A 16,944-nucleotide genomic window follows, 5' to 3' on the forward strand; every position below is an offset into this window, starting at 1 on the left:
TCTGGAGGACATAAATGGCGTGACAATCGGCAGATGAAAGGTTTTTGAGCGACTCCCACATCCTGAATATGAGCGTGGCATAAAAGGAGGCAATGCAGTCATTGAAATCATGATCATGATCGTGAGAAATATAAAACAAGCTCAGAAATGAAGGGGAAGCGCGGCTGTGATCAGAGCACCTGCACCAGCAGACCCCAGGTCCGCAGCGCGCTCGACCAACAACCACTTTGAGACAAGTAGAGGTTCAACCTAGAGCCGTCCCATCACTGCCACCAGCGCCACTGGCGCCACCATCACCATCGCCGCTCGCGAATGTCCCTCCCATCCCTTGCATTCCCATCATTCCCTGATCCCCATGCCACCCCTGTTGCACAGGATCCCACCCAAACCCATCCAAGTTCAGCTCTGGCATCATCATCCCCATGCCTTGTATTCCAGAACCAATCTCTATACCACTGACACCATCGAACCAGCCCATATTCCCATCCGGCGACGTTAGCAACGCCGGTGTCGCCGATAGATTCGGGGCTGCGGCTGACGGATCCTGATGGGGCATTTGATGGTGTTGATTGTGACCGGAATTCATCACTGAGAGGGATAAGGGCGGGTCGAGATTGAAGGGCATATACCAGGCGGTAGATGGGTCGATCCAGAAGTCGTGGACGCTGGAGTTCATGTTGAGATTGGAAGTGGGGTTGGCAGGGCCAATCATGGACGCTGGAGCGTTTCTGGTGGCGGAGTTGAAAGGGCCTTGGAGCACATAGGAGTCCGCGGTCGACGAGGATGGTATAGGTCCTATTGGTGGAGGGAGCATGGAAGGCGGAAGATCGAGTCCTTGGTTCATCATCGGGAGGAGGGGAATGGAAGATAGTTGAGGTGAGGGATTGGAGTATGAGGGGAATCTTGTGAAGGTGGGAGGCGACGGGCGAATGTCATGTGGCGGAGTTGAAAATGCGTTACTGTGGTTTGAAAGTGGTGAAGGCATCACATGCCGTCCATTGTCTCCAGCCTCGAGAGGTTGATGCTGTCGTGGCTTTTGGTGCGTAGCGTAAGAGTGCTGAGTGCTATTGTTTGAGATCTGCTGACGAGTGTCATAGAGACTACCAGAATCTCGACCTTGGGATTGCGTGTGATCCTGCTGTTGAGGAGATATATGGAGATCGCCGCTGCTTGCTGGTCGTCGCTGAGAGGTATCGATGAAGGTAGAATCATGTGTGACCTCTGGACGATGATGGCTTTGTTCTGTTTGCTGGTCAGAGGTTCTCGGATGATACGAACGACTCTTTCTTGGAGACCATGTTGGTGGGACTGCTCGTGGTTGATCGCGGGCTTCAACACTATTCGCTGAAGACACTCTCACCATCTTCGTCGGTGGCGCGGGAGGCGAGGTCGATGAAGCAGCTGTTGCCGGTCCCTTTGTTCCGGCTCGGTTCAGGCTCGGTTTAGATGGAGATGAAAATGAACGCTTGTGTCTAGAATTGGATCCGGAGATGTCGGGACGAGGCATGCCAGAACTGCTAGTACGGCGGTTCTCGGCTGCAAAGAACTCCTCCACCGTTTGCAAATCACTCTTCTGACCGAGGCTGATAACAGGATCTGACCGAGGCTTTGCGGCGGGAGAACGAAGGTCGTTCCCTGAGCGGTTCGCTGGAGAATTTGAGTTGGCTTTATCACCGCGCGTAACATCGCTTACGACTCCGTTCGGATACAAGTTATACCAGTCTCCATATTGAAACACGGCCGTATTGCCTCCTTCACCATCCGCAGTAGAAGACGCAGCGCACTTGCGATATAATTCGCGAATCTGTTCAGAGACATATGCGAACATGCCCCAATACTTTCTCATACGAGCAAGAAAGCGGAGGTTATACATGAGACATTGCTTGCTGAGCGCAGCCTGCCGTTTGGCTTGGTTCAGCTGCTGTGCTTGCTCCGGGGTAGTCTGGGGAGTAACTTCGGGGACCTTTGCGAGCGCAAGAGGGATATGCACCGTACTGCTGAAGAAAGCTGCATATCCGGAAAATGGGGCAACGACATTGTGAGCCATGGCCTCGTGCGTGAGTCGAGATATTTGTGTAGCAGCGGAGAGTGCGATGCGCGCGGCCTCGGCGCGGAACTGAGGCGGCATGACATCTTTGTCGCGGCTCGTGGAGGGCAAAGATCCTGCAGGGGAAGAAGTTGTCGGAGGAACAAGTGCGAAATGATTCATGAAGAGCAGTATCTGGTTGTAAATAATATGCAAGAATAGGAATTGATTGGCTGTTCTCTCGCTTCGATGCGTGAATAGATTATCGGAGGAATATTGTAGTGGCTGTGGAAGCGACGCGATCCATGCAGCGACTTTCGTCTTGAGGGCATGAAATTGAGATGCTGACGACCACATGGGATATCGATCTCGCTGCTTGCCGCCAAGATTGTTATATTCGATCAAGTTGCCCCAGATAGCGACAAGTCTGACGAGATAGGCTGCGACACCCATGTTGTCGCGGGCATTGCCTATGATGTCGGCAGGATCAACCTTCGGATCAATAATTGGGTTTCCTTCGAGATCCTCCGTCGGACCAGCAAGCTCCATGAAGTACATACTTTCCTTAATGGGTAAAGGCGTCCGGATGTAATTCTGACCGACAAAGATGGGTCGCTCTGATCCACTGGAGTTGAATCGATCCATAAGAAAGCATGACCACATAGTCCGGCGACGAATCTCACGATCTGTAATGCTGAGAGTCTGATCACCCGGCCCTGGGGCAGTATGCGGGTCATGTTGGGAGTCGGTATGCAATTGCATCGCGTAGGCCATACGCTGAGCCATTCCGCCAAACATCCATGAACGGCCGCCGTGACAGGTGCCAAATTCATGCAGACCGAGAATGAGATATACCGTCAATATAGTCATGCTTGGACGATCGTAATGGCGGAACGAAATGTCCCGAGCGGGCTTCGCCCACTGCTCGCCGCGTAAAAAGGCTGGCTCGTTGCTTTCACGTAATGCCGGGTGGTCTGAGAATCGTGCAGATATCGCACAGACTGCTAGCATCAGGACTGGTGGTACACTTCCTCGCTCCAGCATCCGCATGAAACTAGGTTTGTGCAGAAGATGATAGCTCTGTCCATATACGAAGTCAAAGAAGGTTTCGCTAAGGTGCTCTTGTATTTCCTTATTGGGAAGTTTATCAGCGCCTTCGGTGAGGAGATTTGACTCTTCGGGTTCGTTCGAGTCCGATGAGCCGAATGCATCTACTGATGGCTTGCTGGTCTTTTCCCCGGGACCACTTGTAGCACCTTCTGCCTCGCCATCAGACTCATCTCCGCTAAACGCAACATGAGCTTGCCGCTTCTTGCCGCTCTTGTTCGCAGGAAACTTCTGCAATGATGGCTTCAAAACCGCGCGACCCGTCTCAGCAACGATTCCTTGCTCAGTCTTGGGTATGATCCGGATGACTCGCTCTTCCATACGTTTCAGTCGCTTATCAAGCATGGCCATGTAATCGGTCCTCGGTCCCGCCTTTCTTGCAGTAATCTTGTAAACGCATGGTATGCGTGAGCGCTGGCAGTGCTTGCATGCCGGCTCCTCGCCCGAGCACTTGATCTTCTTGCGTCGACATGCAATACATGCGAGCGGTAGTCGTTTCCGTTCTTTGCCTGCTTTGGTCTTCAACTCGGTCCATACTGGCGCCGAGCTACTCGGCGCACCAGCCTGTCGCATATCGGCTTGCTCTTCACGAGCATTGCTTTGCGCTTCATGATGCGCCTGAGAACCCTGAAATCCTTGCGGTTCCTGTCCGTTGGGCGCGTGAACGACTTGCGCTGACACTGCGCTGGTTTTCCTTCTCTTCCTGTTGATCTCCACACTGGGCTGAGACTCGCGTTTGACCGCGCTTGTGGGTGACGGGAAATATGATGAAGTATTTGATTGAGCGGTGAGGAATTCTCTGTGATTGGAGATGCTGTGTTGGTTGGGCGGCTCTCCCATCGGGACGAAGAATATAACGGCGTTGCAAATTGTATATAGCTTACATGGCGCGATAGATCGTTATGTTGCTGTCTATCGCAATGTCTTACATGACACGGGCAATTGGTCTTCGCTCTCGGGGCCGGTGTAGACGTACCTGAGATCATGACCAACACGGATCTCGGAGCTGAAGATCGCAAGTAGCGTGTCGCAGAATGCGATCGGCGGAGTGAGCTCCAGGTGTGCATGCAGTGGGGGACAGAACGCCTACGTCAGAGCAGTCAATCGGGCGGGCACCGAACAACAGCACTGATGAGCAAGAAACCACGATTTGACGACGCACGGGTGAATTTTGATATGAATGGATGATGCTAAGTATCGACGAAAACAATGTTCTTAATCTACGGAGACACACAACATACGAGGTACCGGTGCAATACCATCATTTCCAGTGCCATCGTCCCGTCAGCACGTTGCATTCTTTGTTGGCAACTATGCTGAAGGAAGTAATGCTCGAACGCCGACGTCTTACCAACAGCGCAGAACCTGCGACGATCGTGGTGCATCTTATATATAGTAATGATAGGCCAGCTCGACAGACCAGATACATTACCTGGCACGTCGTGTGTTCTTGACGAAGGTTCTATTGGTTATTATCATCAGGACCTTGGACGAACAAGAAAATAACCCCAACTGCGTATCGAACAACCCTAGGAAGATGGACAGCCCTGGAGTCATCAAGCATGCGGGGCCAGTAATATTGATTGGGACGTGCCTGGCCTATGGCTGCAGGCATTTCGTACCACCATTTGTAGAACGGCCGGACGCGATCATGGTAGAGAGACTCCCCACCACCATTCATGTTATCTCAATTATAATGTCCATCGCGACGATATCATTGACGCCAATGTGTACGCAAGTCTAATCTCGCCCACCTCTGACATTCTTCACTTATCCTCCTCTTTCTCATCGCGGCAGCGACACCGGGGATTCGCAACCTGCACAGGAGAAACTCCGCTGATCCGAAGCAAACGATGATGCATCCGGCGTTGGATTTCCCACTCGCCCCTGACGGCACGTGGCTGCTTGCGCAACTCACCCAAACTCTAATCTTCATCGCTGCTCTCAACGACTTGGAGATGCGACTAATGCGCGCGCTGCGCCGGAGTCCGCCGTTTCATCTCTTTGCGGCAAGAGGGGCATATCGCCATCGGTGCGCCATCGCTCTTGCGCCTGGCCTCTAGAATGGAGAAAAAAAAGAAGGATTGGTGGACCTTATTGGACGCCGAAAATTTTGTGCAGAGCAAGTGGTAAAAAACATATCGTGCTGTAGACTGCCTGTATCCGCTCTTGGGTGAGTAAAATTATTTACGAACATCGCAGCTCTGGGACCGTACTGCATTGCACCGTGCTGGCAATGTCATCAGGCGGACTTGTGTCTCTCGAGTGTTGTCCCCTTGCTTATCAGAGTCTCGAGTAGGAGAGACGAACATTGTGGTTCTGGCAATAACCCCAGTTTCAACGGCTGTGTACCGAGTGCCCCCCCCACACATACTCCCGTATCGATATGATCGTGTGTGTGTGCCCTCTGTGCTGATGAACGCACTTGACACCCGCGATGGCTAGGTAGCACGACGACCGCAATCAGGTTCATAAATGGATTCCATTCGTGTCCATACAGAAGCGTGCCACTTTCACTATTTCACCGTGAGTGTATCTGGCTTGGGCCGGCCCTGTGGAGAATGGCATACACAAGACCGACCCCTGCGGCTGCTGCAGCGACTGGTAACCCCCTGCGTCGCGCATCTGCAACCTGCTTCTTTTCAAACATCGACACCACCGTTCCTCGATTCAGGGCTGCGTCCATTGTGCATGCTGTGTCATTTTCTTCCACGTCGACCCACGGCACGACCGGTTTCTGTAGCCGAGGTGCATGATCTCGAGTCTGGCACACCAGCATGATCGCGTCTTGCCTCGCATGTGCTCGATGAACGTTCTATGAGTTTCGTGTTGGAGCAGATACTATCCTTGCTGATGAAATTGGATCATCTCCAGCGTCTAGCGACTACAACTTGCTGTCCAGACACTGTACCAAATCGCCAAGACAGAGTGCAAGACATTGACTAGCAATGAGATGGTCCAGTTCGGGAAATGAAGGAAATTTTCTTTTTTTTCCCTCTGATCACTGAATTTTCCTCGACCGCCTGGGTGTACTGTAGTGTCGCCGTATGCTTTCTTTCGCCTCTCTGATCTCCGCATCGTCCATGCCGGCATGCGGCGCAGCGCCAAATCCTACCAGATGCGGGACACTGCTAAGCGGAAGGATATCGGCAGAGGGAGCCTCTGGTGATCGTCCAGATATTTTCCTTGACTCATAAGCCTCTATCCGATCTTCTCAGCATGATGGGAAGATGAGTCCGAACGGGGCGCAATGGAGGTTGATTGTAGAGCTGGGTCGGATAAAGTCCCGCTGTGGACAAGGGTTGAAATGGCGTTTCGGGAAGCCACCTGGGCACTGGGAGAGGCTCTCCCTGTCGACCCAAGACGCCAATATCATGGAGTCAGCATGATGATTTCCCGTAAATCCCTGCTCCTTTCCAGCACTATAGCCACGCCATGGTATTATCGACGCCATGTGCGGACGTTTTTACTCTCGTGACCGGGAGTGGCGGATACCATTGCGACACTCGTTTTACCATGTCAATATATTGCGATACACGTAACCCCTTCGAAGCCAATGTGTAATAAATGGTTCTGCCTTGTACAAGCATGAAGGTCGTCGCACTCGTCGATAGTCCTTGGCCTCTTCCTGTACCATCCAGCATCCAACACGAGATCGCTCTTCAGCTGGCATAACTGACCGCGTCACGTTTTGGTGTTTGTGACACCCTCAATCTTGGGTGAAGAACACGCGTTCTGCCAGCGACAGCATTTTGTACCACCAAATATACCGGGCCGGGTCATTGATCATCACACTTGGATGAACAAGAATTTTCACTCTCGCGGTGTGGCCCCTCTCTGACTCTTTGTGATCGTACTTTGTTCTCTCAGCATCGACAATCTCAACACACGGCCGGCTTCTTCCCTGAGAGAAAGATTGACCACATCACAATCTACTAAGATCGCTTTCGGGATCAGCAACAGGGTCACAACCACGACCCGCGCGTGCACCGGATGATTCCAACCGGACCCACCATACATTCACGCCAGCGAGTGATTGCCCACCACGGTAAAAGCTACCATGGGAAGGCATAACGGCGGAAGTGACCACAGCAGTACCGACGAAGACAACGATGAATCGGAAGACCGTTTCTTCGACGCGGACGACGGTCTTGCTGCCGTTGCCGTTGGCCCTGTTGGGTCCGCCGCAATTGCACTGGACTCGAGTCACGCCAACGAGAGAATTCCTCACCACCAGTGTACCAGTGAGGAATTGTCCCAGCAAGGGAGCCGCCGCCGTCGCAGTAGCAGCCGCAGTACGAGCGAAGTAACAAAGGCGACGGGGCCAAAGTTTCTATCATCATCGACAAATTTATTCTTATCGTCCGACCGGAACTCAGCTGAGCCAGAGCGAGAGCCAGACCTAGACACGACGCCAGACCTCCACCACCAACAATTGCACCACAAATCGTCGTCATGTCTCGCGTCCCGCGTCAACGCTAGTGGGCTGCGAGTGCCTAAGGCTCGTCCCGACCGCGCTGCCGTTGATGCAGCCGCTGGTGTTGTTGTCACTCCTGCTGCTGCTGCTTTTGCTGCTGTTCCCACTATTGCTGCTGATACTTCGGCGAGTACGGCTACTACTGCCCGCTCTGCGTCAGATCGCCGTGATGATGCACCTGCACGTTCGAGAGTTGTGACTGCTGCACCTCCGCAACCATCACCACCACTCCCTCCACAACAACAACCACGGTCGCCTCCCCTGGCTACAACACGCTCCCTCTCCCTGAACCGTTCCTTACCATTGCCGTCGCCGTCGCCATTACCTTCTCCACCACCATCCCTGGAGACTTCCGTGTCGACGGCTCTCTCACTCCGAGCGCCGCCGTTGTCATCGTCGCCGTTCACAACAGGTCTCAAGGCTTCCTCATCCGTGGTGGCACTAGATCCTAAACAGAAACACAACCACCACCACCTCGCCAGGGATCTCTACCGTTCAATTCCGATCCCACCTATACCTGACGACGTTTCCAGTCACACATCTCAACACTTCCGTGATCCACGTCGATCTTCTTTCTCCTCCTCGACCGCTGCACCACTGAAACGACCTGCAACGGCTGGTGGAGTGACAGCGTCATCTGTCTCGTCCACGATCAAGAGAAACCTCTCGCGCCCACGATCACACCACGGCACCGGGAATGCGACAAATTTCAGCAACATCCAGAACAATTTCAGCAACAAGGATCATAGCAACACCATCGATACACAGAGTCGACGACAACGACATTCTCTCGAGCCTGGCAACAACGAGTCCACCGATCACAACGCTTCGACCCGTGCCAACCGTCGTCCCGCCTCCGTCATTGGCCTCGACATGGCTCGTCACACACGAGGCCGAACAGAAGATTTGTTCTTGGAATTGGGCAACTCGCGAATGAGTGGTGACAATGGCTTCAACGAGGGAACATATGGAACACTACAAACTCGAGCCGATCGACTTGCCAGCAATTCCGCCAAGCGTTTCTCACTTCCTGTGAATCCTGCATACAGCCCTGTCGACCTTGCATCCAACGGCGGGATCGTTGGACACACTCAGCCCTCCCGGCCATCGTCGCGCTTGCATGCATCAACCATTTCCAACACACAAAATCGACCTTCTGACCGATACAGAAGTCCACATGGCCGGAACAGCATCTACGACGATGAGTCCGTCTCCGTAGCCGGTCTCTCTCTCTCAGAGCGCAATCGTCGCTATTCTACTGCGCCCGAGCGCACGCAGATTTCGCCCACACGGCTGCGACAAGGTCTGCGATCTGCTGATGTGCAGAATCTACCACGTGGAAGATCTCTCCTGCCTCTGCAACACGAACACGAGCTTGCTCCCATAAAGGCACACGATTCGCAGGACGAATCACCCGCGGATAGCTCGGAACCCAAGCAGGCTGGGTCTGACTCGGTCGAGTCGCAGACAGCAGATACTGTCTGGGATGAACTTGACGATCTGAAGTCGCGCATTAAGAAGCTTGAGCTGACTGGTAAAATGCCTTCGACCTCCAGCGCGGCGGTGTCTGGTGGTGATGGCGAACGTCCTCAAACTGCTACCACAGCTCCCACAACTATCGACTTTTCTCCAAAGCAGAAAGATCGCAAACCCACGATTGACATGAGTGACCGAGCCTCGACGCCTTCAGTGGCAGATGCGCCAGCTGAAGACGAGCAAACGTCCGCTCCGACACACCCTCTGCTTGATGCAGCTCTTGTCAAAGCCAAGCCGCTCCTCAATGGTTCTTTATATCGCATTCTGGAGGCGACAGCCACTGAGGCTCTGCAGCTAGCCACTCTCTCAAGTGGCGGAAATGGGCGAACTAATCAAGGTAATGCTGCATCCTCTGCGCACTTCGAACGTCAGATCAAGCGCAAAGCCGACAACATGTGCCGCAACCTGACCGACCTTTGTATTGCATTGTCCGAAGGCAAGCATGAGTCACAGCCGAATCTCGTCAAAACACCATCTCTAGCTCTCGATACATCTTTACGACGCTCTCCGCCATTGAGGACACCCCGCAGTGTCACTGCCACCGACCGCACATTTCCATTTGATAGGTCCGCCGCAGCCAACAACGCAGCGGGAGCTGCAAACATTGGACGACCCATCAGCCGCCTCGAAGCCCGGCGCAGCAGCATTCTAGGTCTGTCATCTTCGCCAGGGGGCTTCTCCGCTCTTGGAAACAGTGCTCGTCGTGAGAGCTTAGCCATCGACGACTATAATTCTACATCAGATGAGCACGAATCAACGACGACACCAATGTCAGCCTCTCGGGCGCAATTCAACCGTAATAATGACCCTCAGCAACAGCCTCCCAGACGTGTCAGCCGTGCCCCAAGCGCATTCCTCCTTCGAGAAAAAGCGCACCTCCGTCAACGACAGCACCAACGTGATGAAGAAGTCTCACAATCCCCACCCATGCGCAATAACCACTATTACCACGATCATGAACATAATGAAAACGAACACGACAATGACCCAACCATTCGACCTCTATCCCGCGCAATGACCGATATTGGCGGCGTCCGCGCTCGTGCTGCTGTCAGCAAAGGAATCTTGACCTCCCCTCCGGCTGCGTCTCACAATATGTTGGGAACCTCTCCTTCACAATTTTCGCACCTCCGCTCACCGCCGGCCGGCACTGCCTTTGCGAAGGACCAAAATTATTCCCATCAACATCTGCTCCGTCGCGATCGAGAAGGAAGTCCTGCCGTCAGCACTCCACCTGATGGTACGCCGTTAACGACACCATCCTCTTTGCTCGCCCGGGACATTCTTGCTTCTTCGTCATCTGCATCTTCCTCACCATCGACTGCCGCTACGGCTCGAACTTCGATGACCGGTGCGTCCAGCCTGATCTCTCCACGCAATCGCCTCCGCCCTTTGAGCTTCTATGACATAAACACACCCGCCGTCATCGAAGAAGAGCAACATCATCAGCCCAAGAGGGCATCTCACATGCCTTCTCTCTCCGCTTCTGCAGCAGTGTCCAGCAACGAGCATTCTTACTCGGCGATTGACATGGAAGCCACCTTTCCGCCTTCTCCTCACACTACCGCCGCAAATCCCGCCATCGTCACGGCGATGCAGTCCACCCGTCGTCGATTGTCCTCCTTCGGAAATGCTCTTGCGCCAAGACGTGCAACGGTTTCGCTTGAGTCAATGGCAGCGGGAGAGAGGGAAATTCAGCGTCAACAGCAGCAATCGTGATGACGATGACAGCTGATGTTGCCATCTGTCTTCGACTACTCCTCACGACAAAAGCATCAGACTCTCCGTCCTTCCTTTTGGAAAGAGAGCTCCCGCCGCCCTCCCACCCGTCAGAGACCAGCTTCACCATCCTCGTCCGACCATGTTTTTACCACGGGCCTCGTCACAGTGGAGCCTGAACAACATTTGTACATGACCTGTTTATTAAATCACCGGCGTTATGGATTATTCTGGAAAACAAATGAGCGCGTCAAAGAAATGTCGCCACGTCTTTCAAGCCTTTTTTCCCTTTCTTCGCTTCTCGGGACATGAACCCCGAAGAGTCTCGTCACACTCTCTCGAGGGATTCTGATTCCATCATCCAAGCACGGCTTTTCCGTTTGAGTTTTCGTTTGAGTTCATTTGATTCCTTCATTTGTGCAAAAAGCTTGATGCTTGATGCTCCTTTCTTTAACAATCCTTGGTTTTCCTTTTTACAGGGTTGGCATGTTTGCTTTTTTTCCTTCTCGCGATGATGAAGTTATGATGAGTCTGCCCCTGATGGGTCTCAAAAGACCACGAACGATGCGCTCCCTGGTGGAGCATCAGGCCGGACAAGTGAAGATAGGGAAGAATTCGGGGGGTTGTGAATTATTGTAAGAGAGAAGAGAAGCGGTGGAACTGCTTTTGCTAAAGGCGAGAGAGAACATGGGAGGAAATCGAAATGATATCGAGGCAAGGAAAAGAAATGCAGCTTTACAAAGGTTATGAAATGCTCACATTTCCTGAAGAAAGCCTTCTCCTTTGTCGTCTTGAAGTGTCGTAGTTATGGCTTGAATCGTATCAAGCTTCGGAATGTGCTCCGAAACAACGAACAACTGCTCACGACACCTCTTGAACTTGCATACCCGTGTCGTACAGAGGCGTATACAGGAGAGGAGTATTTCGTTTACTGGCGGCTGTGGTCAAAGGGGCACCAGTTCGTGGCCGCCCCCTGTGGTTGTTGCTGCTTATACACGCTGGCGCCTCAGCAGCCGAGGGACACTTGCAATTACTTACAATGCCCTGCTCGAGAGATCTGTACGATGCGAAGGCATTCATTCTTCACACTGTCCTTCGAAGAGACAGAGGCCCATATCGAAGTAGGACCACCATGGCGAGAATCGATCAGATGGCGCTGCCATACCGACCTTTTGACGATTAACGTCAACAGCAATGGTATGACGACCACCATCAATACGACGAATACATTTACGACCATTACCACTGCGGCCAACAAGGATCTTGAGAGGATGACAGCGATAAAATTCACACCCCGACATCGACTATTGCGGACTCCTCAGCCTATCATGATGATGGGGTCAAGCTGGATCCAATCATAGCAGCTGAACGAGAGGATGTAAATAGTAAGTCGTGAATGAGGAGCAGATATCTCCTGCACTCTCCAAAGAAGGACAGAGAACTCATAGCTAACCTCCTTTCTCAATGCTCCAGGTGAGATCAACAATCTCATGCAATTGCATTGTCCACCACACAACCCCTCCCGATCCGAAGACAACTGGCCAATCATAACATCATCTTGTTGCAGACTTCCCTCCGAGACCTCCTGCCGCAGAGAAGGTCTCCTGCCCATCGCAACCTTAATCGACAAACGCGAAGCACCCGGTGGCTGATATCTCAAAGAATTCCTCTGCCGCAGCTACGTGCTCGGTCTCCGCCGCCTGAATCCCGGCAACCCGACCCAAGTCTTCGTGATCATCTCCGACAGATTCACACCGCAAGGTCCGCCATTCCACGATATTCCGTCTGTCCTCCGTCAACGGACAATCCATCCCCTGTCCACGAGCAAACACTGGCCCATTGCCTGCGTCGGCTTCAACAAGGACGTCGATCAGAAACCGGAGATGGGTTGTTTCCTGGGCCTCACCGAGGCGCAGATGTTGGCCCGTGGCCGTCGTCCCTCGACACGGGCTCTCGACATCCCAGGGTGGGGAAAGGCATTTAAGATTGTGCCGGAGCAGGCCATCGCGGCGTGGGAGAGGGAGTTCGTGTCCGGAGCGGAGGCCGGGAGGGAGATTGTTAGGAGAAAGACGGGGTTGGAGGTGGATGCTGTGCGGGAGATTATTGCGGAGGCAAAGAAAGACGATTGTTGAGCGATGCGTCCGCCCTTGAGGTTTGTAGTCTTTGGAAAGTGCCCGGAAAGTGCCCAGAATCCAGTTCACCTCTCCCTTTCTACTTTTCCCTGTGTAGAGAGGCCTTTCTTATCGCAAGAAGTAGAACATCTCAATTCTGTCTCGGCTTTACAATCCCATCATGGATGATATAGTACACCACTGTACTGTCCTCATGCACCGTGGCCAACAGTACTCGCTTCGGCGCGTCTTTCCGCCAGCGCTCCGCGATCGCTACGAACTCCGCGCGATTTCGCTCAGCGACGTTCATCTGCGCTGAATCATTATGGGTTGGCTCTCCGGCAGCATCATCGTCGTCTCCATCCTCGCCTTCGTCTTCGTCAACGACATCATTAGGGAATAATACCTCGCCTTCACTAGGGTTTGGCTCGGCTGAAATCCCATCGAATGCCGCGCCGAAATGCCGAAGAGTCCATTTCTCGCGAATATGTGACGGAAGGACCCATTCACGCTGGGCAACCGGTTCGGGTGGGATGGAGGCTGTTGAAGTGGTGGAGGTAGATTCTTTGCTTTGTTGCTTTTGCTGAGTTTTGTGCGTCTGAAGGATATCGATTTGTTCATCTGGATGTGTGTAGACGCGTCGAGGCGGTAGGCCGGAAAGGAGAGGTCGTGATGGAGATTGCTTGGGAGTGGTGGATATGATGGATGCAGGTCGCGTGTGGAGACGGATGTCGCGCCAATTGTGTTGATATCGGAGGTTATGAGCGATTTGGAGAGTCAGATAATGGATTGCGGATGGGTAGATCGAATTTGAGGCTGGAGCGTGCGCTGCGAGGAATGACTGTAACGCCGATGCTGGAGGATGTGTTGTGGTCTTGTCATTAGAGGCAATCGGCGCCTTCTGGCTTGGACCGCCCATGTCTGGCTGCTATTTGTTTTGTTTACGAACTATGGCTTGAATGACAGCCTTCTCCGAGACTCCTGCTTGACAAGCTTGACAGATTTCCTTTGTTCTTGCTTTAAGCCAGCGCTTGACTTACTCGGAGGAGCGGTTTCCAGAATTTGGCACCCTCGGATGCAGGTGAGGTTAGAAAGTCGCGCGACTTCGAAATTTCAACACCAACATGTGTCATCGACACCAACTTCAAATGATGATATCTCAACAATGACACCATGAAATAACTTTTAAAGCGGATGGAAACATTCTTCTTCAGTGGATGTTGCCAAAGACCACCAAAAAAGTATCCCAAAAGGACTGGAACCCGGCAAAAAACGTGATCGCGCTGGGGATCGAACCCAGAATCTCTTGATTTCAATGCTGACTAATCATGACTAATTAGTCGCTGAATCGTAGTCAAGCGCCTTGCCATTGGGCCACGCAACCTCGGCAGATGAGGTGATATTTGTGCCATATATAGTACGGCATTTAGTGAAAAGAACACACAATGGCCGACATCGAATGCACACAAGCAAGCGCCAGCATTGCAATGATCATCACATTCTTTGCTGAGTGACCCCTCGATTCGCACAACTGCTTGTAGTGCGCGTTCACCCTTCCGTGAATCAATGACGACGCGGAAAGACATAATCGGAGGAGCAAAGGACCATGCAAACGCGCGAGCGATCAGTGGCGAACAACATTGGTCGTGTATCGAGGTGTCCACATTTGTTGATGTGAAGGGGAAAACAGTATGGAGTACAAATCCTCCTTGCTTTGTCATGTATCCCCATTCACCTCTGTATAGCTCTCCCTTTCTCTTTCTCCCTCTCCTTTTCCGCCGCTTATGGAAACGCTTTTCATTGCTTCTGACTCTGTGCATGACTTGATCACTTCCCAGGAGAAAAAATGGCCTGATGCATGAGCTTCAACGTACAGAGGCATGAAGGAAAAGATCGTTTTCATGCTCAATCTATTCGCACATGCGCTTCATGCCCCGATGTGAAGTCTTCCAGTCTTGGCTCAGCAATGCATTCGCTGTTTGAACGATCGTCAGGCGCGATGGCGCAGGAAGATCGACTCGACGTGGTGTGCATAATCCCATGGCATACGCTGTATCAGTACACGGCAGCACATCTCACGATGGAGGCAGAGACGCTGAAGCAGCAGTACTCTTTGAAGCCTTACTGTACACCAATGCATCGATATCTACACGCTCGAAATGCGAAATATGTCCGAAACCTTCCCAGTACTGTGCGAGACGGTTGTGTGAGATCATGATGAGCTGTGAGGGCGAGTAATCGTCTACACAAATCGATTAATCAGTATAAATACCAAGGTATGCGAAGTCGCCATGAAATGACAAATCGGCTGTCTGTGATACACGGGAAGATTGATGATTGGAACTTACCATCGACAAATCCTCGTCCCGCAAGGTGGCCTACACTTCGAACGACGCGTGCACCTCGGAAGCTCTCTTCGTCCGCCACACGGAGAAACCCCGCACTCCCAATGTCGGGCGCTATGAAGGTATATTGACCACGAGGAATGTTAGGGTCGCCAGTCAATTTGATCGCTTCAAGACGGCCCGAGGGAGGATGTTGACCATCATCATCTGCAAGACCACCCTCGGCAGGATTTGTACCTGGCGCCGCTGTAGCGGCCGAAGCAGCTGATGCTGCGCGAGGCTCGCTGCCGGTCAAGTTCTGTCCGAGACTGCTACCGTTTGCGTCGACCTCGGCTTGTAGCCATTCGAGGCCTTCCGGGAGCGGTAAAGCTTCAGCCGCGTCGGGTTGTCGGATATACAAGAACTCACATCCGTGTCCGCTGTAATCCCCAACCCAGATCCCCTGCCACGGCTTCTCCGGTGTAGGCCGCCAGGAATCCAGTGGCAGAGTGGCGCAGGTGGCAATGACGTCTGGTCGGCGGACTGTATCGGGAGCGCCCAATAGACCGAGAGCATTGATGAGTGAACCGACGACTCGTGAGGATGACTGTGCGCGAGGTTTTCCAAAATCCGCCCACCGTCGAACGCGAAAGGTTGATTGACTGGTCTCGGAGAAGCGCGTGGGTGCATGGCCTCGATGCATTTGACCGTTCATATCGTGGTCATTGCGGGTACGGTCGAGACATGGGAGTCGTAAAGGAGGCCATATGTCGGTGTTAGGGTCCGTGATTACTTCAGGTAACTTGCGGCTAAGAATGAAGGAGCATTGAATCCCGGGCTCCTTGAATATATCCATTAAAATTTCTCGACCGTAACGTGAGACGCGCTGCTTCTCATCTGCGTCGTTTTCAGGGTATTGATCGCTCTTTTCTGGATCATTGACGAGCTCACTGTTGTAGCCGATCTTCAAAGCGGGCACGGCCCAATGCAAACGAACTTCTGGTTTGAAATTGTGAATCATCACACGATGGTCCAGTTCCCAGAGATGAAAGTCGGGAATCTCATGGGTTCGACTTGCGGTGACGCTATGCGCAACAATCGCCGCATTTGACGCATCGTATGTCGCGATGATTAATTTACCGGCTGGCCCGGAATCTGTATACCATAATTTATTCTTCACTAGAAACCAATGCGGATGATGTGCGATATACAAGTCCCGGAACGATGGCGCCGGACTTGGGCTGGAAATGGGTATCGGAAGAGATTCGTTGACTAAAGGACGCCATATTCGATCGTCGTAGCTTTGCAAGGCCAACCGCCGACAGCATTGTGCGGTGTCCGCGAGGTCGAAAGGCTCAAGGAAATAAAGAACAAGCTGAAGTAGCTCGTCTGGTAGAGCCAAGAGCCGCGATGTAGGTTCCATGCCAGCGCTATGCGTTGATTTATGTCCAATGAGTGACGCCGGTCGCTTGCTTGTTCCTGGAGACATGCACTGGCGTGCTGTCCAGTGTTTTAGGCTTGCGTTAAATTGTGCTTGCTAGTTGCCGTGTTGCCACGCCATTGACATAACAACAGTCGTCAATCTTTCAGTGTGACAAGTTGGTCGATGAGGCAGTAGAGGAGCCGTTCTTTCACGATGAATGG

At 52.6% G+C, this 16,944-nt stretch overlaps 4 protein-coding genes and 1 non-coding gene across 5 annotated transcripts; 1 reads left to right on the top strand and 4 right to left on the bottom strand.

Annotated features, from left to right (window-relative positions):
* Positions 1–1,534: 1,534 nt before the first annotated feature.
* On the bottom strand, positions 1,535–3,706 carry K489DRAFT_310806 (uncharacterized protein; the record flags this gene model as incomplete). Its single annotated transcript, XM_033600731.1, has 2 exons — positions 1,535–1,897; positions 1,955–3,706. Coding segments are annotated over 2 exons (2,115 nt in total), but the record flags the coding sequence as incomplete, so codon positions are not given.
* A 3,487-nt stretch (positions 3,707–7,193) lies between these two features.
* On the top strand, positions 7,194–12,997 carry K489DRAFT_406462 (uncharacterized protein; the record flags this gene model as incomplete). Its single annotated transcript, XM_033607258.1, has 2 exons — positions 7,194–10,497; positions 12,528–12,997. The coding sequence occupies 2 exons, from the start codon at positions 7,194–7,196 to the stop codon at positions 12,995–12,997; spliced, it is 3,774 nt and encodes a 1,257-aa protein (XP_033464856.1).
* Positions 12,998–13,127: 130 nt separating this feature from the next.
* K489DRAFT_310788 (uncharacterized protein) lies at positions 13,128–13,895 on the bottom strand (the record flags this gene model as incomplete). Its single annotated transcript, XM_033600730.1, has 2 exons — positions 13,128–13,271; positions 13,383–13,895. The coding sequence occupies 2 exons, from the start codon at positions 13,893–13,895 to the stop codon at positions 13,128–13,130; spliced, it is 657 nt and encodes a 218-aa protein (XP_033464857.1).
* Positions 13,896–14,251: 356 nt separating this feature from the next.
* On the bottom strand, positions 14,252–14,360 carry K489DRAFT_t2. The gene has a single exon. It is a non-coding gene; the product is annotated as a tRNA-Arg (tRNA).
* Positions 14,361–15,051: 691 nt separating this feature from the next.
* Positions 15,052–16,723, bottom strand: K489DRAFT_406464 (uncharacterized protein; the record flags this gene model as incomplete). The annotated part of the gene is made up of 2 exons (XM_033607259.1): positions 15,052–15,218; positions 15,325–16,723. 2 exons carry the CDS (start codon positions 16,721–16,723, stop codon positions 15,052–15,054), a joined length of 1,566 nt encoding a protein of 521 aa, XP_033464858.1.
* Between the last annotated feature and the right edge of the window lie 221 nt (positions 16,724–16,944).

Source organism: Dissoconium aciculare, assembly GCF_010015565.1.
Source record: "Dissoconium aciculare CBS 342.82 unplaced genomic scaffold K489scaffold_1, whole genome shotgun sequence".
Classification (NCBI taxonomy): Eukaryota; Fungi; Ascomycota; class Dothideomycetes; order Mycosphaerellales; family Dissoconiaceae; genus Dissoconium; species Dissoconium aciculare.